Here is a 25,879-nt window from a genome sequence, read left to right on the forward strand (position 1 = left end):
GGATGGTATATCCGGTGCCTCCTTTCCTGCGGATCACTGCCTCTTAGCCATCGTCACGACCATATACTTCCACGTTACCTTACGCCTGCGGTCTGCCTTTGCTGTCTACCTATGATACTCTTAAATCAACTGAAGGTCAATTCACCATGCAACACCATACACGCAAAGAACTTTCCGAGCTCTCGTCGATGGACAAGTGGAACAGATACAATCGCTGAGCCATCCGCGGTAAAATTACAGTGCTGCAAGGTGTACAAGGTGACGGCACAAGCTGTTCAAAGGTTCTGATCCTCGGCGAATTTCAATGAGACGGAGTTGACGCAATGACGTTCATCCGCTGATTATGATGGGTTAATCGATGGTGCACATCATGCAAGCGACATTCTACGTACTGGGTGTCTGGAATCCTTCTCCCTGAAAGACGTGGCCGAGATGTCCTCCACATGCTGCACACGTAATTTCCGTGCGAATTCTACCAAGGGAACGGTCTTCATGACGGATGACTGCTCCGGGTATGGCTAACAATCGTGTCGGTCAGCACGAGCCCAAACAAGCGTGTGCACGACAAAGCTCACCGTCAAAGAAGGCCGGCCAGCCGCAACCACTATCGAACTTCGTAGTACTCTTGTACAAAGGGGTGCCACAGCCGGCGCAGGTGTAGACACCCTCGCCCTTGAAGTGCGCATATCTCCCGGTGCCTGCAGGCTCAGTGCCCTTCTGTCGCAGGATACGAAACTGCGTGGACTATAAGCACGTTTCAATACAAATCGGGGCGATTGTCACACCTGCTCAGGGGACAGAATGGCCCTCCACTCGCTCTCACTCTTCGTCTTACTAGGATCGTCCATGACTCGGGTGGAGAAATGGAGTGGCCTGTGATAGATCTTAAAGGATGACTGGCTGAGGCGGTGAATCGTTCTCAATCGCACCGTCGGTCTGAGAACGTTGTGATGGAACGAGCGCAAGTTCATGGGTTCCCTTACATTAGCTAAGTCCGACTCCCGAGATGATGTTGCCTCTCCTAGCCTCTCCTGCGCACGTGCTCCCAACAGGGAGGGCGTCGATCGCGATTCGCGATTCGTAACGCGCCATGCATGTGACCATATGTCCAACAGGAAGTTAGACGATTGGAAATGGCCACAACGCCCATCAATCAATTAACAAATTAATCTACTCACTCAAAGCTCGTGTATGATCGACTCGAATATTATAAATCAATTGGAGTATCTCGGTTTTGAGACTTCTACAGTTGGGTACATGCAAAATCATGCAAATTCAGCTGACAGTTATCCGTCTGACTATACCATATATTGACATACTGCCGCGTAAAGGTCTTCCGGTCTTTCCAAGCTAGTATACCATGTCAAGCGTCAAGAGACTAGTTCAAGATGGCTGGACAGAGTGGCCGCACGTCAAACTTCATCATCGGCTGTGTCATTGGGAAGAAATTGATAGCCCTCAACGGTAAGCCTTCTCGATGCCGCTGCGATAGACAGGCCCATAGAGAATTATGAATGACGCCGTCGAATTCCCCATCGTAAGCGATGACGATGTGTTCCAAGTGCGGACAGAAATCCAGCTCGCCCAGTGCACATCAAGCCATTGCTCCTCGTCAAGACATAGTTCGCCAAGGAGAATTGTAACGGCTGTCAGGTTGGGAAGGGTAATCGGGGAAGCGCCAGTGTGCCAGAATGACTGGCTGCGTCGCGACTGAGCCCATGGCTACTTCCATTGGAGTTTGAGGGAAGGATGTGTTGACGCTAGTGTTAGGCTGCGACACTCGCTTTGCCGCCCTTCTAATTCCAGCGTAACGCTTTGAATCCCGAAAGCCAGCTCCTGCAGATACTCCGATTGCTCGAAATGTATGATTTCTGCCTGTGTCGGTATCAAGAAACAAAGAGTGATAGCGGCCGTGACTGGAAACGACAGGCGAGTCACGAGCTGTATGGCGGAATCATGCCTGTATGATGCAATTTTGAGAATCTTCAACTGTGCGAGGTCTGCTGTCACTCCCAGCGGTGGTTCATAGGGAATTATATTGAATTCCAGGTCGAGAGTTTCGAGAGCAGGGAAACGACTCAGAGTTATCAGTAAATCATCCAGCGATGACAGGATTATGCCGTGTATGCAGAGATGAGTGAGGGCTCTTGATGATAGGTTGAGGTAGTAGCCAGATTCCCGGAACCTGAGCGAGGACGGACTAATGATATGACGCAAGGAGAGCCGCTGAGTATCAAGTTGACCTAGGGTTGAGCTCCGAAGCTCCCAGGCGCGTCGTTTGAGACAGGCAATAAATATTATTGATTCTTTCTCACTCAAGGCAACGGCAGAGAAGTCAGTGACGTGTCGATCTTGAGCAGATATCAGATCTGCGAGTATCTGAGCGTTCTGCAAGGCTGATATGGAGAGCAAGCGGAACCCTGACCCCTGGTACTTATGTGTATAGGGAGTTGCTTTGCCCTCCGGATAGAGGCGTGGAGGAGAAACGGACTAGTATGGGTAGTGACGTACACTGAGGTCCACAATTCCGGCGAACTCAAGGCGAGCCTGCGCCAGTACGAGCACACATGTGTCACGGAGATCCAGCTTCTTCGATATATCTCCATCTTTCTGGTAGCGAACGTAGAGCTGTAAGTCAATAGTGTGAATATGTCTCGTAGAATGTCGTCAGGGATACGTCCAATTGTGGCCACCGCATTGAAGGCCGTCAGTGCTTGAAGAGTAGGACACATGTTCTAGGCTGATGATGTAGTGCGGCTCAGGCAAAGGATGCAGAATGTGAACAGAGCGGCCTGTCGTACCTGCGCAGCGGGGCGTTGCTTCGAATCGCAGAGGCTGAGAGCAAGGTGGTTGGTTGATCTTCTGATTCAAGAACGTCGCTCCTGCACACAGTCCACGCCAATCCGTGCCCTAGACGGCCACCTGGTCTGCCAAGAAGCGTTCAAAATTCGTGAAAGCAGAGATCGTGGGTATAAAATGTAAGTGATTAGGCTGTTGAAGCTTATGGTCTCTTATGGTGGTGAGGGCGAGCGAGCTGAACACTCTTTTGGAATTCACCGGCGATCACCGGGGACCCCATCAATGATGCCTTTTTAGGGCCTACGCACGTCCTGCAATGGCCGTGCTGTGCTTTGCCTTGTGTTCTTTGGCTTGAAATCCTCCTTATGTAACAAGACTCGCCGCATCAGTCGCGCAGATTCTGCGATTGAGTTGTCATAAGCAGGTATCAGAGTCACCCATCATCGCGACGAGCGAGCACCAGACGTCGGGAAATGAGAGACCAGCATTCAAAAAGAAAGCCAATTCTAGAAATGTAAGACGCTACGTAGACCAAAGCGACATTGGCGCTAGCCAGGTCCGCCTCGTTTTGACCAGAGCCGCCTGGCCGCGGGGCTGCCTTTCGGCCACTCTTCGTAAACTGTGACGACTTCAAGGCCAGTCCGGGAAAAGATGTGTAACTGGGTTCCTTCGAGTGGATGTGGGGAGCCATAAGGCATTGACCCATGGTCGCTCGTTCTATAGCCACAATTCATGCAACCTGCCTGAATCCATTGTGCAAAGGCAACCAAGAGTGCTGGCTCAGTGTGTTCTGTGATGGCGAGAGATGAATCGATGACAGGCGATATCCAATGTGCGTATGACCAGCGGAGTGTTGGTTTCTGTTGATTCTCAGCGAGCTATTCGAGGCATCCAGGGCTAGAAGATGCAGGATGGAAAAAAGTTTTAGTCAGTGGTGGTCGACCGGCAAGCGAAAGTGCACAGACGCGCGTAAAACGCGTTGGTGGCACCCAAACGCGTCAGTGGCTGATGGCACGAGTCGTGCTTAGTCAGCGTATCGTGACTTTGTCCCGGTCCGTGCTATCTTCGCCTCCTGCGACCGCAGACGTTATATATATATCATCTCGTAACAGAAGGAAAGCCGTCTCCGTATGTATTTTCTTCGGGTCGATGCCATGCACATCGCGTCTTCGCAGCCACTACCATCGCCTCCGTACCTTCGCACGAATACCAGTCGTCCAGGATGTCGCAGTTGTTGCGCCTCGAGAAGCTGTTTGACCTTCAAGGACGAGTCGCTCTCGTCACTGGAGGCGGCACGGGCATCGGATGGATGATTGCGGAAGGACTCGCCGCAAATGGTGCGAGAGTGTACATCACTGGCCGACGTAAGGACGTCCTGGAACAGGCTGCAGCGAAGTTTGAAAAGGAACACCGGGGTGAAGGGGCCATTATACCGTGCGTGGTTCTGCGCACTCGAGATTGACTGGTTTTGTCGACAGTTCTTATGTAGATTACCCATGGATGTGACAGAAAAGAGCAGCATTTCTGCGGGACAGGAAGTCATCGCTTTGAAAGTAGGGAGATTGCATATCCTAGTGAACAAGTGAGTCGCCTCTCGTGCGTGATGTTTCTGGATAGGCGTACGCATGACTTTGTACAGTGCTGGGCAGACCGGACCTGTTACGCCTTTCCTCAACGATACGAACGCACCAGAGCACAAGTCTCCGGAAACGCTAGGACGAGCCATGTTCGACAGCGCATCGTTCAAAGACTGGTCTGAAGTGTTCAGCGTGAATACATTCTCCATCTACTTCATGACGACTGCTTTCCTGGGCCTCCTTGCCAAAGGCAGCAAGGACGTGCCTGGTTACACTTCGTGTGTCGTTAACATTACCAGTATCAGTGGAATCAACAAGCTGGGGCAGGTTCAGGTGGGTTTTGTCATAGCTTTCGATGCGAGAACTTCTGCGATTTACCTCTATGCAAATAGCTTGCATATAACACCACGAAAGCAGCAACTGCACACTTGACGAAGATGTTCGCAACGGAGCTGGCACTCAAGAAAGTGCCGGTGCGCGTATGCAGCGTCGCGCCTGGTGTCTACGAGTCGGAAATGACGTACCCGACTATCACCCCGGACATGGTTGACAAGATTGGCAAGAGTATTGTCCCTCAGCCACTGCAGAGACCCGGGTCGTGCGTACATGAGACTCTTCAGGTTGTGTCGGTGCTCATACTTGCTTCAGGGCTCAGGAGGTGGCAGGCACTGTCATTTACCTTGTGTCGCCTGCTGGATGTTATACGAATGGTCAGGAAATTGTCGTTGACGGTGGCTACACCGCGGTCAATCCGTCGACGAGATGAGAGTAGAGCAACGTTGTTGGTGATGGCGAGCTCTGCAGCAGTTCAATTCGATAAATGTTCTCTCTGTACATTTCAAGCCAGTAGCCTCTTTAGATACGTAGCTCCGGCGTTCAAATGTTCACGGAAAATATGGACGCCCGGGCCACAGGGTGCGGGGCGTGCAGATCCAAAAAGTGAGATAGCCCCGAGCCGGGGTATGACGCCAACAAAAAAGGAGCAAGCTTGCCGATATCCTCTCGTACGCGCTCAGCTTATAAACCAGACATTGTCGCCATCGCTGGCGTGTTCGACGTGCTCTTTTACCACGTCCCGCTACCAATGGCGTCGCCGGCATGCTGCTGCGGTGACCACGAAGGCTGGGGACCTGTGTCCCAGAAGCGGGCCTTTGACCTCACGCTCTGCTTCGAGGAAGGCATCATCCTCTCCACGATCCTCGTGTTCTTTATACTATTGGGCGCATTCAGGTGCTGGACTATCAAGGCATGGGAAGCACACCAGAGAAGCCGCAAGAGCATTTGGATGCTGCGGGTTAAGTTGGTGAGTTGATGAGACCGTAACAGTACCGTGACGCGAATAAGCTGAGCCCCCGCCCTGTAGGCGTTTCTCTCTGTCGCGTGCGCTACTAGCTTCGCCAACTTTGTTTTCGTGCTAGCCACGCACGCGCCTGTCGCTCTGGTTCAGACCTACATCCTCGAGGTACTAGCGTTGCTCGTGGCACCCATATTGACCTACTTCAATCACTCTCGCACGCGCTCATCCTCGACACCTCTGTTACTCTTTTGGCCGGTCTACATCCTCAGCCTTGTAGTTTGGGGCCGCACGATAATCCTTCTCTCCACATCAAAGCTCGTGCCCGTTCTAGCGCTCAAATGCGTCGTCGCGATTCTTGGGCTCGCAGCCTTCGGGCTGGAGTCTCTCGGCACGGAGTTTACACCAGAGGACTGCCCGTCCGGGGCAACCGACGAGAAGGGGCACGTCGAGAGCCCGCTGTTGACTGCAAACATCTTCAGCATATGGACGTTCTCATGGATGTCGGATCTTATGAAGAAGGGTGCATCGACGTACATCACCGAGGATGACCTGCCATCACTCATTCCAAGTGACGAGTCCGCGAACCTTGGACGGCGTTTGCAGAATACACGCAAGAAGCAGTGCGTAGGCTTTGCAGTACTGAGTGCGCATCTACGTTAACTATGGTGCTAACAGCAAGGGATTGTGGACTTCGCTCTTCACCGCATATGGTGGTCCCTACGCATTCGCTGCCTTCTTCAAGCTCACACAAGATTGCTTGGCCTTCCTGCAGCCGCAACTCCTTCGATGGCTGCTTGCATACATTTCCGAATATCAAAGCGCGCGTTCCTCGGGAAGAGAACGTCCAAGCACTGTAGAAGGCTTTGCGATTGTGATCATCATGTTCACGGCGTCGATCGTACAGACCATCATCTTGCATCAGGTGCGAGCACTGTTTAGTTACTGTTGTTTTTGCTTATGAAGACCTCTCATAGTACTTCCAACGCTGCTTCGAGACCGGCATGCGTGTGCGCGCTGGGCTAGTGACTGCCATCTATCAGAAGGCATTGGCTCTCTCGAACGACGGCCGTAGCACAGCGTCAGGTGACATTGTTAACCTCATGTCGGTGGATGCGACGCGTCTACAAGATCTATGCACTTACGGGCTTATCGCTATCTCGGGGCCGTTCCAGGTAGGTGCCTTGACCAATCCGTTCGCGAGTGCGGCTTGCTTATTGTTTAACATAGATCACTCTGGCCTTCATCTCTCTATACAACATCCTCGGTTGGTCAGCGTTTGTTGGCGTTGCGATCATGGTGTTCTCCATCCCCCTGAACACGCTCATCGCGCGGTATATGAAGAGGTTACAAGAGAAGCAGATGAAGAATAGGGACCACCGAACGCGTCTAATGAGCGAGTTGTTGGCGAATATCAGGAGGTGTGTGCCTTGCGAATGTCACAGAGCAGGCGGGATTTAGGCAGTTTTGTTGCGATCAGTATCAAGTTATATGCTTGGGAAAACGCGTTCACGCGCTGGATTCTGTCGGTACGGAATGAGCAGGAGCTGAGGATGCTCCGTAAGATTGCCGTTGTTGCAGTGAGTGCTGGACGCTTACCCTCTGCGAGATGCACCGTGTTGATTACATTTCAGTCCTTGAACACGTCCATGTGGACTGGTGTTCCGCGTACGTGCATTTAAATGTGTGAGCTCCCCATTCTGACAGTTGCTATGTCCTTCAGTTCTAGTCGCCTTCAGCTCGTTTGCGGTCGCGTCCGCGACATCGAAGACGCCGCTGACGTCCGATAGAATCTTCCCGTCTATCTCACTATTCATGCTACTCAATTTCCCACTCGCCATGGTGATTTTTATCCTGTATTTGCCTTCAGCGCATCACTCGTCCCACTACTAACTTGCTGGGTGATCTCGTAGGTCAGTCAAGTCACCTCGAACATCATTGAATCACTCGTGTCAGTCAGGCGGCTTTCTGATTTCCTCGCCACGGAAGAACTGCAACCCGACGCACGCGAGATGAAGACCGATGTGCAGCTTGAGCTCGGTGATGAAGTGCGTACGAGATGTTGACAGTGACACTGAATTATGACTCAAATGTGGTCTCAGGTCTTGAGAATTACGAATGGAGAGTTCTGCTGGAACAAGGACGCTCCTGTACCCATCCTCGAGGACATTAATCTGACTGTAAGGAAAGGGGAGCTCGTAGGTATTCTTGGACGTGTCGGAGCTGGAAAGGTAAGGAATGTGTTGAGCTTAAACTCGTTTTATCTGACGGAAGGGAACTAGACGAGTCTGCTGTCAGCGATCATTGGCGAGATGAGGCGTACCGAAGGAGAAGTCAAGCTTTCGGGTTCGTTATCATATGCGCCGCAGGATCCATGGTATGTGTGCACCATGTCTCCTTCCCGCGCCATGCCGAACATCCTCGAACAGGATCATGAGCGCTTCCATCAGAGATAATATTCTCTTTTCGCATGTTTTTGACGAAGAATTCTATGACCTCGTGCTAGATGGTGAGTAGATTTAGATTGAATTCAAGCCAGTCAAGTTCTCTAGACTAAAATGACGCTTAGCCTGCGCACTCAGGCAGGATCTGGCTCTGCTGCCGAAGGGTGATTTGACAGAAGTCGGAGAGAAGGGTACGTCAAACAGGCGTGACTTCTGTACATTGACTGACCGTGAGCCATGGCACAGGTATTACCGTGAGCGATTCAGTAGCACGGCGTGGTGAGACATGATGTTTGACACATTCTCCCATAGTTGAGTGGTGGACAGCGCGCGAGAGTGGGCCTCGCGCGTGCAGTATACGCTAGGGCCGATCTGTTAGCATTCCTTCATTTGTAGTCTGGATCTCATGCTCACCATGCTCGTTGTGGTAGTGTTATATTAGACGACGTGCTTTCTGCTGTGGACTCTCATGTCGCGCGCCATGTATTCGGTGAGTTGTGCTGAATTCATCACCTATCCCTGCTGATTCCTATGATGTGTCTTCGTCGACAGATCATGTCATTGGTCCCCAAGGTCTTCTCGCCACGAAGGCTAGGATCGTTGTGACTAACAGTATCCATTTCTTGAAGCAGTTTGATCACGTCGTATACATCCGTAGAGGCATTATTCTCGAGCAAGGCGCATACAGTGAACTGATCAGTAATCCCGAAAGCGAATTCTACAAGCTCTTGTGAGACACTTACCTTCCCTATCTCTTCGTAGCCGGCTGACATTTCAATGTATCTGCGATAGAAAAGGGCATGGGAATCCGACAGCTTCTGGAATGTCCACCCCATTCTTCAGAGAGTCGGCAACGCCGTCTTCTGGAGGAGAAACGGCAGTGGAGCTTACGGACGATCTGATCGAAGTAAAGCTACAGACAGTAGACAGCAAGCTGACCCGACGTAAGAGCTTCGGGAAAGCAACGCTTGTTGACAGTCTCCCAATTCGCACCGTCTCTGATGGGGCCACGAAAGAGTACAGCGAACATGGTCGAGTCAAGATAGATGTCTACTTGCAGTACATCCAGGCCGCATCGAAAGCCGGATTTGCATTCTTCGTTCTGTCGATGATCCTGCAGCAGATCACGGCGGTTGCGGGGAACAACACGCTTCGCTCTTGGGGAGAGCACAACTTGAACGTTGGAGCCAACCGGGATGCGTGGAAGTACCTCCTTGTGTACGGACTGTATTCGTTATCGTCGACTCTGCTCGGAACGGTTGGCGCGATCCTAATATGGGTGCTGTGCTCCGTAAGGACCTCCAAACGCTTGCACGACTCGGTTAGTGATTGCAGACTCCGGCGTGCATACATCATATTGCTTACTCTGGGTAGATGCTCCATGCTGTAATGCACGCTCCGCTGAGTTTCTTTGAATTGACTCCCACCGGACGGTATGTTTTCGATGTCTTCCGATGCACCTACAACTTTTCATGTTTCGATGAGATAGGATTCTGAACTTGTTCTCGCGTGATATCTACGTCGTCGATCAAATCATGGCTCGGGTCAGTATACTAATTCTGTGTAAATTCGACTTGCTGACGGGTACGTAGGTCATTCAAGGAACAGTGCGGACAACGTGTACGACTGCTATGATCCTCTTCGTTATCGGATATAGTTTCCCGCTCTTCGTGAGTATGCTAAATGATTCCGTCGTGAATAAAATCTGATGCCGTAGCCAGCTCGTCGCAGTCCCCCCTTTAGCTTGGTTTTATCTCCGAGTGATGATGTATGTTCGAGTCATTTCTAAGCGGCCTCTGATAGTGAAACAAACTCCCTAGCTATTACCTCTCGACATCACGCGAGCTGAAGCGTCTCGATGCTGTCTCGAAATCGCCGATCTTCGCATGGTTCTCGGAGTCGCTCAATGGCGTGTCGACTATCCGAGCATTTGACCAACAGCAAGTGTTCATCTCGAATAATGAACGTCGATTGGATCGCAACCAGATTTGCTATCTTCCTAGGTATGTTCCTATCTGGAAATTCGTCACTGTCATTTGACTGAACCACCCCGTAGCATCTCGGTGAACCGGTGGCTCGCAGTGAGACTTGAGTTTGTAGGCGCAACCATTATCTTCATCGCCGCGACGTTGTCTTTGGTAGCTCTCGTTACAAGCGGCGTCGACGCGGGTCTGGTCGGATTTGTACTGTCTTATGCATTGAACACAACTGGGTCTCTGGTAAGAGCTACCAACTACCTCTTTGGCTGGTGTTTCGGCTGATGTGCCGCGCAGAACTGGCTCGTGCGCTCTGCTAGTGAGGTCGAACAAAATATCGTCAGCGTCGAACGCATTCTGCACTACATCCAGCTGGAACCCGAGGCCCCTGATGAGATACCAGGCACTGTGCCTGAGAAATGGCCTTCGAAGGGAGAAATTGAGTATCGGTGCGCATTTCAGAAGTTCGTTGCCCTTCATTAGCGTCTGACAGAAAGTACAGAGATTACTGCGCTCGTTACCGCCCTGAGCTTGACCTTGCCTTGCAAGACATCAGTGTCAAAATTGTACGTCCGTTTCGCTTCATCTAAATACTAGCTGGCTCACTCTGCCACAAAAGAATCACAGCGAAAAGGTAGGAATTTGCGGTAGGACAGGGTCAGGGAAATCAACGGTTAGTCTCAACCGGATGCGGTAGATTCCATGGTGATCATTGACGGTCACAATGCAGCTTCTCCTTTCCTTGTTCCGCGTTATCGAGCCTGCATCCGGCACGATCTACGTCGATGGTGTGGACATTACAAAAGTGGGGTTACATGATCGTGCGTCTGGATCCGAAATTCATGCGATAGTTCAGCTGCTTGAGAGACCGATTCTGTTATTTAGTGCGTTCCGCAATATCCATTGTGCCCCAGAGCCCAGACCTATTCGAAGGGACGATTCGCCAGAACATCGATCCTACAGGTGCATACCAAGATGCCGACATTTGGGTCGCGCTTGGTCAGGTTGGTCTCCTTTCTTCAAATTTCCTATCACCCGCAACTGACCGCTTTGCTTCTATTTTCAAACCGATTCTCACAGGCACGCCTCAAAGCGTTTATTGAGTCATTGCCCGAAGGGCTCGATGCATCGGTGCGAGAAGGAGGATCGTCCATGTCTGCTGGGCAGCGCCAGTTACTGTGCTTCACACGGGCTCTTTTGCGCAGGGTATGTTCCCTTCTGTTTGAGGAAGGTTCGTGCTTTATTTACCCGAGATCCTGGTTCGTAGTCGAAGATCCTAGTCCTCGACGAAGGTATGTCCATCACACCAACATGCAATCGATGGGAACTGACCCGCGCTCTGATCAGCCACATCCGCTGTCGATTTGGATACGGACAAAGCTATTCAGGAGATCATACGTGGACCATTGTTCGCTGATGTGACCATGCTGACAATCGCGTACGTGCATCTCCGTGTCTGCCCTTGAGTGTTCGCCTCACATGCCCTGTTTCGCCATTCACAGGCATAGGATCAACACCATCATGGAATCGGATCGAGTTTTGGTACTGAGCGCGGGAAAGGTACGTTCTATTTTCGTCGATGTTCTGGACGATCGTTTGATCAATCTTTTGCTTCCAGGTCGCCGAGTTCGATGAACCCCAGAAGCTGCTCGCCAACAAGCAGTCTGCGTTCTACTCGTTAGCAGCCGAGGCAGGCTTGGCTTGACAGGCATGCACCCTACAACGCAACCGTGCGAATATCAATCACAATGAGACCAAGTGGCATGTTGGCGAAGTATCAGCGCACATTCTTTCGGCAGAAGAATCGATGTGCGAAGTTCGTCTTACCCTTTCTAGGGCTACAATGTTGTAGTAGGTATTGCCGCATGAGTTATACGGAAGTCGGACATCTCTGCTGGACAATTAACGGGTCATAGTCATTGTGTATACCACGCATGAATCGCTATTGGGGATTATGGGGTTAACGCGGGCAAAATGAGCAGAGCCTGTTCGCAATTATGCCTGAGTAGAACAGTGGCCGCTCGCCGCCGTGCCGCCACGAAGATCGGGCGCTTAGACGCATGTACTTCTTGCTGTTGAACAACATCCGCCAGGCCGAGGATTGACCGTTAACGTTGACACCATCGGCGGTCACGAACGTTCTGATTAACGGCATCCCATGTGAGCCAGCTGACAAACGCGTCCGAAGCCCGGAAGTACCCATCACCCCCTTCTGCGGTCCGTTTAGCTACTGAACGAGATCTGTTAATTTCCCTTGCGCTCGCATTCGATGCGAAGGAATCTCTGTGGTGCTGGCTAGCAATGTATTCCTCGCTATGGATAGTCTCTCGGCTTCATTCATCACGATGAGCTTTTCTCTGGCTGCAAAGTCGGACTATACCCGTCCACGGAATACGTCACCCCGCCGGCTAAGAAGCAGCTCCTCGGAATTTCGTATGTGCGCTCAGGGCCTACATCGTGTTCATGATCAGGTGTCCCAGCGGACGGGCCGCTTGTCCAATGTCTCCCGTGCCAGAATTGCAAGTGTCCTTAACCAGTCTATTTTGGACGAGCGTGTGCTATCCGATGGAGGTGGATAGAAGAAATGTCGCAAAAATATAAAAATGATCTTGCATCGCCCAGAACTTGGAGGACAGCAGGCAGTCCCCTTGATTCTGTCTCGCCATGGGCTTCCTCTCTGCGTTCGTATGCGTCGCTTTGGCCAGTGGGGCCTTCGCTCAGGCTGCCTTCCCGGACTGTGTCAGTGGGCCTCTCGCCACCACAACAGTCTGCGATATCACTGCAAATCCAGTTGATCGCGCGGCCGCTTTGGTCAGCCTGTTCACCTTTGACGAAAAGGTTAACAACACTGGCAACACAAGTCCGGGCGTTCCTCGCCTCGGATTACCGGCATATCAGTGAGTTGCGAAGACTTGTTTCGAGGTGGTTAGCTTGCTTAGCCACCTGCAGATGGTGGCAGGAAGGACTGCACGGTGTCGCGGAGTCACCTGGTGTCTACTTCGCAGAGTCAGGACCGTTCAGTTACGCGACGTCGTTCCCCCAACCTATCCTCATGAGCGCTGCGTTCGACGACCCCATGATTTACAATATCGCGACGGTCATCAGCACAGAGGCGCGTGGCTTCAATAACAACAACCGCTCCGGGGTGCGTTAGACTCCTCAAATTCTAGATTGCACACTAACGTTGGCACTGCAATTGTAGCTCGACTTCTGGACGCCCAACATTAACCCGTTCAAGGATCCTCGCTGGGGCCGAGGTAAGTCCGGCGACACCTCTTTCCGTTTGGATGCTCATTCCACGCAGGGCAAGAAACTCCGGGCGAGGACCCATTCCACCTCCAATCATACGTCTACAATCTGATCACTGGCTTGCAAGGCGGATTAGATCCCGAGTACAAGCGGATCGTCGCCACATGCAAGCATTTCGCCGCCTATGACCTTGAGAACTGGATGGGCAATGTCCGCTACGGCTTTGACGCTATAGTGTCCATCCAGGACCTTTCCGAGTTCTACACGCGTTCGTTCAGGACTTGCGCGCGTGATGCGAACGTCGGAGCGTTCATGTGCTCCTACAATGCCGTGAACGGTGTGCCGTCATGCGCGAACTCCTACCTGCTGCAGGACATTTTACGCGAGCACTGGGGATGGACGAACGAAGACCAGTGGGTTACCTCCGATTGCGATGCCATTGAAAACATCTATCAACCGCACTATTACGCTCCCACTCGTCAATTGACCGTCGCAGATGCTCTCAACGCTGGTGCGGATCTCGATTGTGGCGAGTATTATCCCTTGAACCTCGGCTCTGCTTACGAGGAAGGCTTGTTCAACGTCTCCACTCTCGACCGCGCTCTCATCCGGTTGTACTCATCGCTCGTCAAGCTTGGCTACTTCGATCCCGCCGAGAATCAGCCATACCGAAGCATTGGCTGGGAAAACGTAAGCACTCCCGCCGCTGAGGAGCTCGCCTATACCGCCGCTGTCGAAGGCATTACACTTCTCAAGAACGATGGCACACTCCCCCTTTCCTCGTCCATCAAATCGATCGCTTTGATTGGTCCTTGGGCCAATGCGACGACTGAGATGCAGGGTAACTATTATGGAGTGGCGCCCTATCTCATCAGCCCGCTTATGGCGGCGGAGGCGGCTGGCTACACCGTGTACTACGCCACAGGCCCCGGCATCGACGATCCAACGACGTCGTCCTTCCCTGCTGCCTTTGAAGCCGCTGCCGCCGCAGATGCGATAATTTATGCCGGTGGTATCAATACGGACGTCGAAGCGGAGGGAATGGATCGCTATACGCTCGACTGGCCGGGCGTTCAGATTGATTTGATCGACTCACTCTCGCAGTTCGGAAAGCCGTTCGTCGTGCTTCAGATGGGCGGTGGCCAGGTAGATGACTCGTGCATGATCCCAAACGCGGGCGTGAACGCGATTATCTGGGGAGGGTATCCCGGGCAGAGCGGTGGCACCGCGCTGATAGATATCATCATGGGCAAGGTCGCGCCTGCAGGAAGGCTGCCCATCACACAGTATCCTATTGGCTACGTCTATCAAATCCCGATGACAGACATGTCACTGCGCCCGAGCGCGACGAGCCCAGGCCGTACGTACATGTGGTACACCGGCACTCCTGTCTTTCCTTTCGGTTACGGCCTGCACTACACGAACTTCACTGCGTCACTCTCGGAGTCCTCGGCGTCATCGTACGACATCTCAACGCTCGTTAGCGGCTGTTCTGGCTATGAGCACCTCGACTTGTGCCCCTTCGCCTCGTACACTGTGAACGTTACGAATACGGGCAACAGTGTTTCATCAGACTTTGTTGCGCTCCTGTTCGTCGCCGGCGAGCATGGACCAGCACCAGTGCCTAACAAAGTCCTCGCCGCGTACAGCCGCCTCCATTCCGTTGCGCCACTGTCGAGCCAGACCACCACGCTCAACCTCACTTTAGGGTCCCTTGCTCGGGCCGACAGCTACGGCAACACGATTCTATATCCCGGAGAGTATGATTTGGTCCTCGACGTCGATGCAAAATCGACCGTAAGCTTCTCACTTACCGGAAATGAGTCAGTGTTGGACTATTGGCCCCAGCCTACAGCTTGAGCAGGATGATTGCTAGACCTTGTACATAGTTTTAGTTTCAAAGCAATTGCTGGAGTGCTGTGTATTTCATGATATCTGAACCATGCAGTGTGAGTGTTGTGGTGGGCATTGTGGTGAGCATCATGGTGAACATCATGGTACCAAAAAATCATTGGTGAGGAATGATATTGTGCACTGAATAAGATCTACCAATATGCCCAAATCTCATTAGAGAGATGGTGTAAGTTCATCAAGTTTGGCTGTGTGAACATTCAGCTGTGACGAACTCGTCGCACAAGCGAGAGCTGTGACCTTGAACTATGTTCTGTCTGCTGAGCTCACCCCTGGACCACAAGGATGTGCAGGCTTGCAGCTCAACAGCTGCAATCGTTGCAGGTTTGTTACCGCAGCTTTTCTCAGTACATAAACACAGTGAGTATGCATGTAGTTAAGGACATCTATTGATGAATTATTGTTGCACCACAGCCCATAGTAACTGGCTGACTTGTATCCAAACATGCCAGTGGCTGAGCCCTATGTTCCAGGATGCCTGGACTGCAGGGCTTCTCCAATGGCATGTTTGCATGCATGCCAGTGTACAGCAAGGCGGCAGTGAGTGCACAGTGCAATGCCATCGCCGATGCTCACTGGCATATGAACGTGCATTATGATCATGTGATGGCGTCGAGCAAAAAAGAAGTAGCTCAATCGCGAAACGTCCGGCTTGAACGTGAAGGCATCTGCGTTCGGTATGTGTTCATATCCATCTGCCACAAAGGCGATCTTCTCTAAAATTACATTTCCAAGATGGTACGAACACGTCCCGCAGCCTTGCACCGGCACAAGCACGATGGTCGCGAGCCCGCGCCCCTGCGGTCAAAATGCTCAACTGCTGGGACGACAGCAAACGCCATCGTTCAGCATACATCAGGATGGGCCCTGAGCACACCGAAACTGCCTCGCCTACGCAATGTGACGATCAATGGGTATCGCTTCCGGGTTTCACCAATCCTGGATGGCCTTTTCCGGTTCATGGCTGAAAGGCATCGAATCTTCAAGCGTCGGTTAGAAGGTAGACCCGCTCCCTGGACAGATGATCCAATCCTCGCAAGCTATCCATTTACCAACGTCTTCCGTGTCTATGACAAGACTACGCAGTTTGTTCTGCACAGGGTCATCCCAGGGGGGAGTCAGGACATGCAGGAGTCGTGCTTCCGTGTTATGCTGTTCCGACTATTCAATCACACTGGGACCTGGCAGCTCCTGCAGGACCATTTTGGAGAGATCTCCTGGAGACAATTCGATCTTAAACAATACGAATCAGTGCTTTCTGCTGCCTATGCTGCTCGCCGGACACTGTATGGGCATGCATACATTTTACCTGCACCGAGATTTGGCGCTGGTGGGATCAATGCCGTCAATCATCTCCGTCTGCTGCAGATAATGATGGACATGAATGCACCGGAACGCCTGAAGAGATTTCAGTATCTCAAGGATGCTCATGGCTGGCTCTGTCTCTTTCCTAGCTTGAGTGACTTCACTGCTCTCCAGTATGTGAGCTTCTTCAGTTGGCATGTGCGCATGAACTCACAGCATCAATATCCAGGCTCCTTCTTGATCTGAACATGCTTCCCCACTTCAAGTGGAATGAAGATGAATGGGTCGCTTTAGGCCCAGGATCTATGCAGTGCATCCAGAAAATCTTTGGTGAGGCCGTCAAAGGCCATGAATATGAAGCCTTCCAGTACCTTCATGCTACGCAGCATGAGCACTTTTCTCGGCTGGGCTTCACACCAGACCTCCTTCCCCGTCTTCATCCAGACCATCGTCCTGGTATCACTATGGTAGACCTCGAACATTCACTTTGCGAATGTGAGAAGTACTCCAGAGAACGCTGGCCTAACATCAAAGGAAAGAGGACCCAGGTCGGAAAATCCACGTTTACACCAAAGAGTATCACCATCACTGCTGATCTACCCGCACACTGGCTTGAACACCCCCCTTCACATGTCGCCACTCCTCATCGCCCACCTCCCATCCGAGCAGCAGATGGGGAGCCTCCGGAATACGAGGTATCGCACATTGTCGCCGAAAGGGTAACCCGAGACTCGGTGCAGTATTTGATCCGCTGGGCTGGCTATGCACCTCATGAAGATACGTGGCAAAATGTGGCAGATCTACAAGGGGCTTCGATGGCTTTGCGCGAATGGCAGTCCTTCAAAGAGGATATTCATCGCAAGATGGCTGTTTACAAGCATTCAGATAGCATATTTGGTACGTCATCAAGCATATACGCAAAGCAAGGAAGCAGTGGAAATAGGAGGCTGTAGCGATGAAAGCGTCACACTATCTCAAATTGCTCCAGGTTATCTAGGACTTTAGACTTACATCTCGGCTTAGACATCTCGATCGGATTGGAATATGCTTTCCCCAGACACCATCAGCAGATGACCAGTGCGTCATTGTGGAAAAAAATTTTGAACGACAAAAAACTTGGTTTTGTTTTTTGAATCTTTTTTTACATACGTCCTACAAAACGCAGCGAACAACATTGTACACTATGCGGAACCCCAAAGATATTTGGCTCAAGCACAGAACTCTCTGTGCTTCATGCCGACCACGCACTTTACAGGCCTGCGGGCCAGAGCATCATGAACGGCGAGCTGCGTCTGCGTCAATAGACGATATGAGCTACGCTGACGTGTCGCACGTACCTCAGCGTCATCCTCAACGACAAAATGGTAACGATGGAATATGGTTGCAACAATGATATGTAGCTGCATGAGAGCAAGGTTGCGTCCGATGCATGCCCTGTTTGAACGCACGAAGCGCGAAGTGAGAAACGAGCGCCGAATAATGATGATTGAACAAGTACCTGGGACCGATCGAGAATGGAGCAAACGCGTCCATCATCTGCTTCTTCCGAGCGCTGTCCGGCTCGATCCATCGCTCCGGACAGAATTGGTGCGCATTTTCGCCCCATACGGCTTCGCTGCGGTGGACAGTATATATGGGAACGCTTATCCATGTACCCTCCTTGAAGGTTTGACCGAGTACGGTCATGCCTCCTGGAGGTACGATACGCGGCAGGCCCGCCCCGACGGTTGAGTGAAGTCGCAAGCCTTCGTCAATGACCGCATCCAAGTATGGGAGGCGTTTGACCACATCATACGGTGCGATGTCTCCATCGATGGACGCAAACGCGCTGTCGAGTTCGGCTTGCAGCTTTGCTTGTCGATATTGGTCACGAGCGAGGAAGTGGGTGATGGCGCATGTGGTACTACAGAACGAGATCATTACGAGTTTACAAAACAATAGCCGTGAACACTCACTTAGCAGTAGTATCAGCACCCGCAATGATCAAGGTGAGCGCCTCCGCACTCAACTCCTCTGGATCCATCGGGTTGCCTTCCTCGTCCCTACCGTCCAACAGCCGTTGGAGCATGTCCTCGCGGGAGTCGGCAGCAGCTAACCTTCGCATGACGGAAGTGATGGCTAGGCTGGCGAGTCTCGTTGCGGCATCGGACCCTCTGCGAAAGCCCGGAAGCCGTGCAACGAACGGACGAATATAGGCAGGAAGGAACCCAAGCACCGGAGCAATTTCTGTGCGTGCTGTGAGGGACTCGACAACCGATAAGTCTTCCAGTTCGAGCCCCAACTTCTCAGGTTCCACACCGGAGGACACAAGCGTGAACGCCTGCAGGCCTTTCTGTGGCGACTTTGCGATCTTCGTGATATCGTTGCCCGCGCGGAGCATGCCGAAAGGAGAGCCGAACGACAAATCACCTATGCAGGGAGTAGTGGAGTGTATTGATGAAGCCGTTCCGACAGCACTATACCATGATCGAGACATACCGATAGTATCAAACGACCTAAAGCCGTACCCTAAAGACCGGCATGAGTTCAACCAGATGGTCACCGAACAACAGCGGAAGCCGCTACCCACAAGCCATACAACTGAACCACACACGACCGTCTCGTACAGACCACAAGCTTGAACCTTGCCGCCCCGTCATAGATTCGCCCTTGGCTGCCTTCTCGACACGTGAACAGAGTGCATCGAATTGCCGCAGCAGCTCGGCTACATGCACGCGTGAAGTGCTCTCGAGCGCACGTACGCTTTGCGGTGCGAACATATGAGACTCGACGTGACGTTTGCGTGCGTGCTCCGCGCGTGAGCACGTGTTGAAGACGGTCCGTTTGCGAAAGTTGGAGAATGCGTCGTAGAAGGGAGCCTTCATCGCACCGGACGAATGTCCATAGACCGGATTGAATGCATTGGGGTCAGCGACGGAGATGTGGTTCGGCGATAGACGAACAAACGGCCCTAGAGGTGCGTTAGTCTAAGACAGTGCTGAAGATGATGATTTGGCTTACCGTGCGTTCGATGGAGTTCTTCCACCGTCTTCGACCAGCGGCCTCGCTTGATGATCCAGGCCAGCCAAACGCTGGTGAACTTTGCGAAGATAGGACCTGGATACGAGCGAAGTCCATTTGTATTCACAAGGTAGGGCACAACGTAGGATAGAAGAATAGCACCCAAAGCCAAGAGAGTCAGATACAGGGGAGAAACGGACATGCTGGTGACCATTTCGTGGATCAAGTCCATGTTCACTAGTTGTCGCCGAAGATTGGCGAGTTGATCATCCAGACTAGCTTGTGAACGACTCTCTTATATCGCTGCACAAGAGGCGCAACAAACAAGAGAAGCTATTTGCGGCGAGGTCTGTTCGAGAAGGCATGACGTCTCGGTTCGAACGTATATCGTTCACAGGATACCTGACTGAGATGTTTCCATTATCGCGGTCGCCGTCAATATAATCCGCTCCAGCATATGAAGAGCATCACAAGACCATTAGCTTCGGCGCCGCATCCTAGAGCGTGTAAGCACGATTAGATACTTTGTAGTCGATGAACCTGTCCAGCCTCACGTCTCAGTCCGCGATACAAGGCGTGCTCAATTCTTAGAGTTCGGCACGCCAGTTCAGTTCGTCGACCTCAAATACCAAGGGGACGGCGATGCCGAGCAAATGCCGAGAATTACATAAGCAAATGTGGCTGTTGAGATGTCCGGCAGTTAATTCTATCTTTGGGACATTCCTACATTTCTTGTGTGAATTGCTGCTTGTGTAAACCCCAAATTGCGATGCGGACATCCCTGAAAAGAAGACTGCACACCCACAATCTTCTCACGGTTTGTGGTGTCCAGCTGCAGACAACCTCGGCGGGGATCACAGTGACGAATGGCTGTGTATCTCACTCTCACAAAGTCACAACATAGATGAGGAACAATAATGACATTGACAGCAGCTACTGCATGGTCCTGCATATTGCTGTCATCAAATGTGCTGAGATAGTCTGTGTAATGATTGCTTGGAAGCATTTTAACATTCAGGCTAAGCAACTCTGTGCATACATGTTGCAATCCATGGTAAACCAGAGCACTAGGGAAGGTGCGACGGGAGATGGCAATAAAAAATCGAGAAAATGTAAAGCAATCCTTCGGAAATAATCTCGCCACTCCTGTTCCCTGCCTAGCGTTCCCACGAGCCACTTGGCTTACATAATACTCGGCATCTGCTCGGCATCGCCGTCCCCTTGGTATTTGAGGTCGACGAACTGAACTGGCGTGCCGAACTCTAAGAATTGAGCACGCCTACAAGAATTCAGCTCGAGACATACCTAACAGCGAGAGCTGAGCTCCGTCAGAAGCTCATGATAGAAATAACTCAACAGACTTCTCCGCTCGATGCGCGTACGACGGACGCGGACAGTCCCATGCAGTGTTCCGATGCGGGAACACACACAAGCGAGCTTCTGCAGTTCCCACCAGGCCCCTGGCCGCGCGACGCAGCTGACACGATCGCGACGTCTTCTTTACACGTTTGGGGTCGATAATCGCAGTGCAGGGACTTTCGCGTACGCAGATCTGCGAGGACGGAAAACAAGGAGAGACGAGGCAGCGCATGCACAGACCGCGGGACAGGACCGCGTTCGGGCACGTGCGCTTTACCTCAGTCTCTTTTAGGAAGGTCTTTCCTGCAAGGCTAAGATCGCTGTGGCCTGGTCCCCAGTGGCGTCTTTGCAAGTTCAAGTGGCCGCAATTTCCTGTCAACTGCCAGGACCTCTACTTCTTAAAGAGCTCAGTCTATTGGCTGTGTGACAAGTCTGAACATCCGCTAGACAATGGACGCAGTGGAGAAAGCCAACGCCGAAAGACAGAAGAGATGGTAAGCTGTGTCTAGCGTGCAGCGATCCTGATATTCACTTGCGAGAAGGGCCAAAGATGCGAAGGTTGGTGAGGGAACCTACGCTGTCGTATATCGAGGTGTGTCCCCGAATTTCTTCTCTTAACAGGCGGTCGTTCATGGTCTCCGTCAGGCCGCGAGATATCCACCGGCCGAAAGGTGGCTATCAAGAAGATCAAGGTCGGCCAATTCAAGGATGGCCTGGACATGTCAGCTATACGCGAGGTCAAGTATCTGCGAGAGCTGAAACATCCGAACGTCATCGAGGCGAGCCACTCATACCTTCCATTAGCATTAAGTCTCATACGATAGACCGAATAGCTACTGGACGTATTTTCCTCTAAAACAAATCTGAATCTTGTCCTGGAGTACTTGGACACAGACCTTGAGCTTGTCATCAAAGACCGGTCACTGGTCTTCCTCCCCGCAGATATCAAGAGCTGGATTGCTATGACGTTCCGTGGCTTGGAGTTCTGCCACCGGAATTTTATTTTGCACCGCGTTCGTCGCATCCCTCCAAACTATAGGCGTATCAGTATGACTCACCGCCGTTACGAAACAGGACTTGAAGCCGAACAACTTGCTCATCGCATCGGATGGGCAGCTCAAGCTTGCCGATTTCGGCCTCGCGCGAGAGTTCGCAGACCCTGGGTACAAGATGACATGTCAGGTCATCACGCGGTTCGCCACGCTCGCTCTTACGTCCGTGCTATCTCTCACCCTCGGTTCTCAGATGGTACCGTCCGCCGGAGCTTCTGTTCGGCTGTCGCTATTACAGCACCGCAGTCGACATCTGGTCCGTGGGATGTATCTTCGCCGAACTCATGCTGCGCACGCCTTACCTTCCAGGAGAGTCTGACATGGATCAGCTGAAGACGACCTTCCGGGCACTCGGGACACCGACCGAAGAAGAGTGGCCTGTACGTCAACCAACGTTATATTGGGGGGTCTCGATTCACTGAGACATCATTCAGGGCCACACGAAGTTGCCGGACTATGTTCCTGTGGGACTGTTTCCCCGGACGCCCCTTCGAGACCTCTTTACCGCCGCTACTGCTGACTGTCTCAACCTTCTCAGCAAATGCTTGATATATGAACCTGGTCGGCGGATCAGCGCAAGAGAGGTGAGCAGTCCGACACATCGTCAGCAGCTCTCATAATCATCGGCGATTCGATCCAGGCTCTCAATCACCCGTATTTCTTCGCATTGCCTTATCCTACTCATCCTTCTAAACTTCCCAAGCCGGTCGCAAAGACGAGTTCGAATTTGCCACTCGAAGAAGTGGACGGTAACGTTGACTTCAGCGGTCCCGGCCCTGGCGTGAAGGCCAACCCACCGAGCAAACTGAAGCGCAGGCTTTCTTCCGACGAGGTCGACGGCCGGTCAGTAGTGCGGAAACTCGACTTCACGCAACACAGGCAAGCACAGTCATAGGAGGAGGTCTGAAGGAGGGGGTAATACACAGAGGAGCACAACACGTTCACTCCAATTCCACAAGCAGCGATGGGACGGCACGTTTATGTACAATACAAATACACTATCGATCTAGTAAAGATATGTTCTTCCAAATCCGAGAAAAATATGAGCAGTCTAAGTACAGGGCAATTGGAAGCAAAAAAAAACGCGGGCGAGTCACTACACTTACCATGGAGTCCGGCATGCAATGCATCTCTCGGCATGAGGCCTACTGGACAGCGAGCACGTCGAGCTCCCCATCGCAACCGTTGGCCTCGCCTTGCCAGCAGCAGCAAAACTGAAACCAGCAACGCGAACAACCTGCGACCTCTGCACACTTGTCGCCTCAAAGTCGAGGCACTTCACTTGCTCAGCATCCGGGGAGAGGGCAAGACGCGACAAGAGAACCGGGGAAGTCGAACTTCGGCAAAGCAGCATCCTCCACATCAGTGGCAGCTTGCATCGAATCGAGTCTCGCAAGCGGAGGCAATTCAGGCAGTAACGGTATGAAGCGGTACTGAGGTAGTTCACTTGGAGCGCACGCCTTTGCAACCGACTTCGAGTCGTCAAGATGTTCCCGTGCGGGAAGTGCTGATTCGGCTTGGGGAACGGAAATAGCTGCGATAGCGGTACTTGGTACTGAGGTGATCGCGGACGGCACAGAGATAGGTGCGAGAGCAGCCGCAGGCTCACTCGGTGCAGGGGTGGATGCAGGCGAAGTAGCCGTAGATGAGGCGGGTGGGAACGGAAGAGACGCGGATGGAGCAGGGGTAAGTTCTGCAGCCGCTGCAGGTGTTGTTTCGAGTGCAGGAAGCGGAGAAGCACTCGTGGCTGCGCTGACCGTCTCGTTCTCATTCTCTTCTTCCTCGGGTTCTGCCTGGATGCTGTACCGTAGTTTCGAGGGCTCTTTCGGAGCCGTAGACTTCAACGCAGCATAACCGAGTCCCTTCGACGGTTCGCCCTTCGAAGTTTGTGACGAACCTGCGGACGTATCGCTGGATGACGCATCGGTTGGAGAAGTACTTCTGCTGTAGGTCTCCGGCTCGACGACCTCTGAAGGCTGCATATAGCCCAACTCTTCGCCGGAAGCAGGAACGTTGTCGATCTCTTCCACGGTCACCGCGACTGACTTTGCTCGTTCAACCCTGCTGGCAACGCGATCGGCAGTCGTCTTTCGCTTTTTGAGAGCAGGCCGGTCCTCTTCCTCCTCTGCTTCTTCCGTAAGAATGATGATTTCGTCTGCTTCCGGAGCAGCTGCGTTTCGATCGGAAGTCAGTAGTTCCGGAGGCGGCCTTGATCGCTTGCTACCCTGCAAGAAGTCAGCGATATGTACACATATCAGCTATGAGGGATAGGATAGGATTTACCTTCGGGACAGTGCTTTCGATGATCTCTTGCATGGTGGGAGGCCTTTCTTGCGCTTCCGCAGAAGGTGCCTCGGCTGCGGGTGCCCCAGCTGCTGCTTCGGCAGCAGCTTTGGCGGCGGCTTCAGCGGCTTCCCTCTGCCTACGCTTCTCGGATCGGTGTCCCTCTATGAATCGCTGCTTAGGTGTTCTGGGCTTGGGAAGGGCAGCGATCACTCTGTATTTGTTCGGATATTGGTGAAGTTGTCGTCCCATGAGACGTCCAAAGGGGTCGTCGGGTGAGAGCACATATTGTCCCACAGGTTGGTCCGCTGCTAGCACCGCAGCTGCAATTCTGGCCGCTTCAGTCGACCGCGAAGACTCGCCCGGCAAGTTCGATCCAGCAGGACGTGGTCGTGGAGGCAGATCAGGAAACGCGTCAGGAGGAAGCCCGTAGAGACTATTCATGCGCTCGTATATCGAACGCTGTGAATCTAATACCGATGGAGCAGATTTACTCGGACCATCCTGTGGAACGATGTCAAAGCAGGTATATGTCATGACCACCGTTACACGCACGTTATTTCCTGCTCGTTTGCTTTCCGAGCCAGACGCAGCCTTCTTTGAATACCAAGTTTCAGGTGGCTTCCAGAAGCCTTGCTGAATTTGCTCCTCCACGGTCAGGCCTCCTAAGATGCAGACTGGGCCATTGGGGTTATACGGTAGCATTTGTGTGGCCCTAGCTTGGGCCTCCTTCTCCTCGCGTTCAGCTTTTTCGGCAGCCGCTTTACGCCAGTCGAAGCTCTTGAATCCCAAATCCTCCTTCTCGGGCGGCATCCGCGCGTTCGAAGGAATATACCCTGTACAGATGTCGTTCATTGCAAACTGGGCATCACAGGAATAAGACGAACGTACCTTTTCCCACCGACGATTTTGCCTTGACTCCCGCGAGCTCTATGTCGCCAAGACGCTCGTCACCCTTACGCTTCAGATATTCGATCACCTCCGGATTCAGTTCACCCTTGGCTTGGAGCTCGCTGAGTATCTGGGATGCAGTCTGGCGCAAAGGCAAACGCATTGACACACGCGGTACCGAGACTTGCAAGGGTGGAAGAGGAACTTGTGCTTGTGCGGCAGGCAGAGCGAGAGATTGTGTGCCGAATGAACCAGGAATATGAAAGGATGATTGTTGCGAACTCTCGGCTTGTTGCGAATTCTGGACTTGCTGCGAACTCTGAGCTTGTGTCGAAAGCTGGGTTTGTTTGAATTAGAACTTAAAGTGAACAAAATCGCTAAAAAGAACAAACCTCGTCACCGCGTTGTGCGAGCGTGGACGCGGGAGTTATCGGCGCAGAACGCGGAGCTTCTCCCTCATCTTCGCTCTCGCTTAGGCGGTCGTCATCATCGACCTTTCTGCTAAAGCGGCGTGGATCGATGTAGCTGAGGATCTTCTTGAGACTCCATGAGCCCTTCTACGAAAGGTATTAGCACGAGGACAGGGGGGGATGTGCGAGGGTGGCATACTGATTTATGCGATTCTTCTTTGCGATGGTAAGGCAAGGAGCTTTCAGCGCGTGCCTCCTTGCGGCTATCGACTGTACGTTTGACAAAGTTCATGGTGTGATGGCTGCTGGATCCAACGGACGATGGCGAA

At 52.3% G+C, this 25,879-nt stretch overlaps 8 protein-coding genes across 8 annotated transcripts; 5 read left to right on the forward strand and 3 right to left on the reverse strand.

The window, feature by feature from the left end:
• Positions 1 to 275: 275 nt before the first annotated feature.
• On the reverse strand, positions 276 to 848 carry LAESUDRAFT_645908 (peptide methionine sulfoxide reductase msrB; the record flags this gene model as incomplete). The annotated part of the gene is made up of 4 exons (XM_040903948.1): positions 276 to 337; positions 393 to 518; positions 576 to 735; positions 786 to 848. 4 exons carry the CDS (start codon positions 846 to 848, stop codon positions 276 to 278), a joined length of 411 nt encoding a protein of 136 aa, XP_040767778.1.
• A 3,173-nt stretch (positions 849 to 4,021) lies between these two features.
• LAESUDRAFT_735040 (NAD(P)-binding protein) lies at positions 4,022 to 5,142 on the forward strand (the record flags this gene model as incomplete). The annotated part of the gene is made up of 5 exons (XM_040910559.1): positions 4,022 to 4,233; positions 4,289 to 4,381; positions 4,439 to 4,709; positions 4,769 to 4,974; positions 5,025 to 5,142. The coding sequence occupies 5 exons, from the start codon at positions 4,022 to 4,024 to the stop codon at positions 5,140 to 5,142; spliced, it is 900 nt and encodes a 299-aa protein (XP_040767779.1).
• A 318-nt stretch (positions 5,143 to 5,460) lies between these two features.
• On the forward strand, positions 5,461 to 11,795 carry LAESUDRAFT_645529 (metal resistance protein YCF1; the record flags this gene model as incomplete). The annotated part of the gene is made up of 33 exons (XM_040903919.1): positions 5,461 to 5,679; positions 5,740 to 6,293; positions 6,349 to 6,595; positions 6,648 to 6,845; positions 6,901 to 7,091; positions 7,151 to 7,250; positions 7,305 to 7,338; positions 7,394 to 7,512; positions 7,584 to 7,718; positions 7,773 to 7,901; positions 7,953 to 8,053; positions 8,100 to 8,179; positions 8,240 to 8,309; positions 8,432 to 8,488; positions 8,546 to 8,604; positions 8,667 to 8,844; positions 8,907 to 9,435; positions 9,489 to 9,547; positions 9,604 to 9,658; positions 9,707 to 9,784; positions 9,836 to 9,882; positions 9,935 to 10,117; positions 10,171 to 10,333; positions 10,388 to 10,539; positions 10,593 to 10,656; positions 10,710 to 10,763; positions 10,821 to 10,911; positions 10,976 to 11,094; positions 11,171 to 11,296; positions 11,358 to 11,382; positions 11,438 to 11,528; positions 11,593 to 11,650; positions 11,709 to 11,795. The coding sequence occupies 33 exons, from the start codon at positions 5,461 to 5,463 to the stop codon at positions 11,793 to 11,795; spliced, it is 4,452 nt and encodes a 1,483-aa protein (XP_040767780.1).
• Positions 11,796 to 12,754: 959 nt separating this feature from the next.
• LAESUDRAFT_756243 (glycoside hydrolase family 3 protein) lies at positions 12,755 to 15,199 on the forward strand (the record flags this gene model as incomplete). The annotated part of the gene is made up of 4 exons (XM_040912142.1): positions 12,755 to 12,987; positions 13,040 to 13,235; positions 13,293 to 13,347; positions 13,395 to 15,199. The coding sequence occupies 4 exons, from the start codon at positions 12,755 to 12,757 to the stop codon at positions 15,197 to 15,199; spliced, it is 2,289 nt and encodes a 762-aa protein (XP_040767781.1).
• Positions 15,200 to 15,724: 525 nt separating this feature from the next.
• Positions 15,725 to 17,508, forward strand: LAESUDRAFT_735043 (uncharacterized protein; the record flags this gene model as incomplete). Its single annotated transcript, XM_040910560.1, has 4 exons — positions 15,725 to 15,927; positions 16,123 to 16,728; positions 16,785 to 17,452; positions 17,483 to 17,508. The coding sequence occupies 4 exons, from the start codon at positions 15,725 to 15,727 to the stop codon at positions 17,506 to 17,508; spliced, it is 1,503 nt and encodes a 500-aa protein (XP_040767782.1).
• Positions 17,509 to 17,540: 32 nt separating this feature from the next.
• On the reverse strand, positions 17,541 to 20,100 carry LAESUDRAFT_722186 (cytochrome P450). Its single transcript, XM_040908159.1, has 7 exons — positions 19,556 to 20,100; positions 19,125 to 19,505; positions 19,034 to 19,063; positions 18,511 to 18,964; positions 18,054 to 18,458; positions 17,893 to 17,989; positions 17,541 to 17,841 (listed from the first exon to the last, which is right to left on the reverse strand). The coding sequence occupies exons 1-7, from the start codon at positions 19,767 to 19,769 to the stop codon at positions 17,764 to 17,766; spliced, it is 1,659 nt and encodes a 552-aa protein (XP_040767783.1). The 5' UTR covers positions 19,770 to 20,100; the 3' UTR covers positions 17,541 to 17,763.
• A 1,185-nt stretch (positions 20,101 to 21,285) lies between these two features.
• Positions 21,286 to 23,057, forward strand: LAESUDRAFT_469741 (Pkinase-domain-containing protein). The gene is made up of 8 exons (XM_040902590.1): positions 21,286 to 21,408; positions 21,457 to 21,506; positions 21,560 to 21,693; positions 21,748 to 21,927; positions 21,989 to 22,107; positions 22,160 to 22,346; positions 22,401 to 22,550; positions 22,607 to 23,057. Exons 1-8 carry the CDS (start codon positions 21,365 to 21,367, stop codon positions 22,859 to 22,861), a joined length of 1,119 nt encoding a protein of 372 aa, XP_040767784.1. The 5' UTR covers positions 21,286 to 21,364; the 3' UTR covers positions 22,862 to 23,057.
• Positions 23,058 to 23,252: 195 nt separating this feature from the next.
• On the reverse strand, positions 23,253 to 25,842 carry LAESUDRAFT_756247 (uncharacterized protein; the record flags this gene model as incomplete). The annotated part of the gene is made up of 6 exons (XM_040912143.1): positions 23,253 to 24,191; positions 24,250 to 24,753; positions 24,805 to 25,085; positions 25,141 to 25,477; positions 25,533 to 25,697; positions 25,750 to 25,842. The coding sequence occupies 6 exons, from the start codon at positions 25,840 to 25,842 to the stop codon at positions 23,253 to 23,255; spliced, it is 2,319 nt and encodes a 772-aa protein (XP_040767785.1).
• Between the last annotated feature and the right edge of the window lie 37 nt (positions 25,843 to 25,879).

Source organism: Laetiporus sulphureus (genome assembly GCF_001632365.1).
Source record: "Laetiporus sulphureus 93-53 unplaced genomic scaffold LAESUscaffold_6, whole genome shotgun sequence".
NCBI lineage: Eukaryota > Fungi > Basidiomycota > Agaricomycetes > Polyporales > Laetiporaceae > Laetiporus > Laetiporus sulphureus.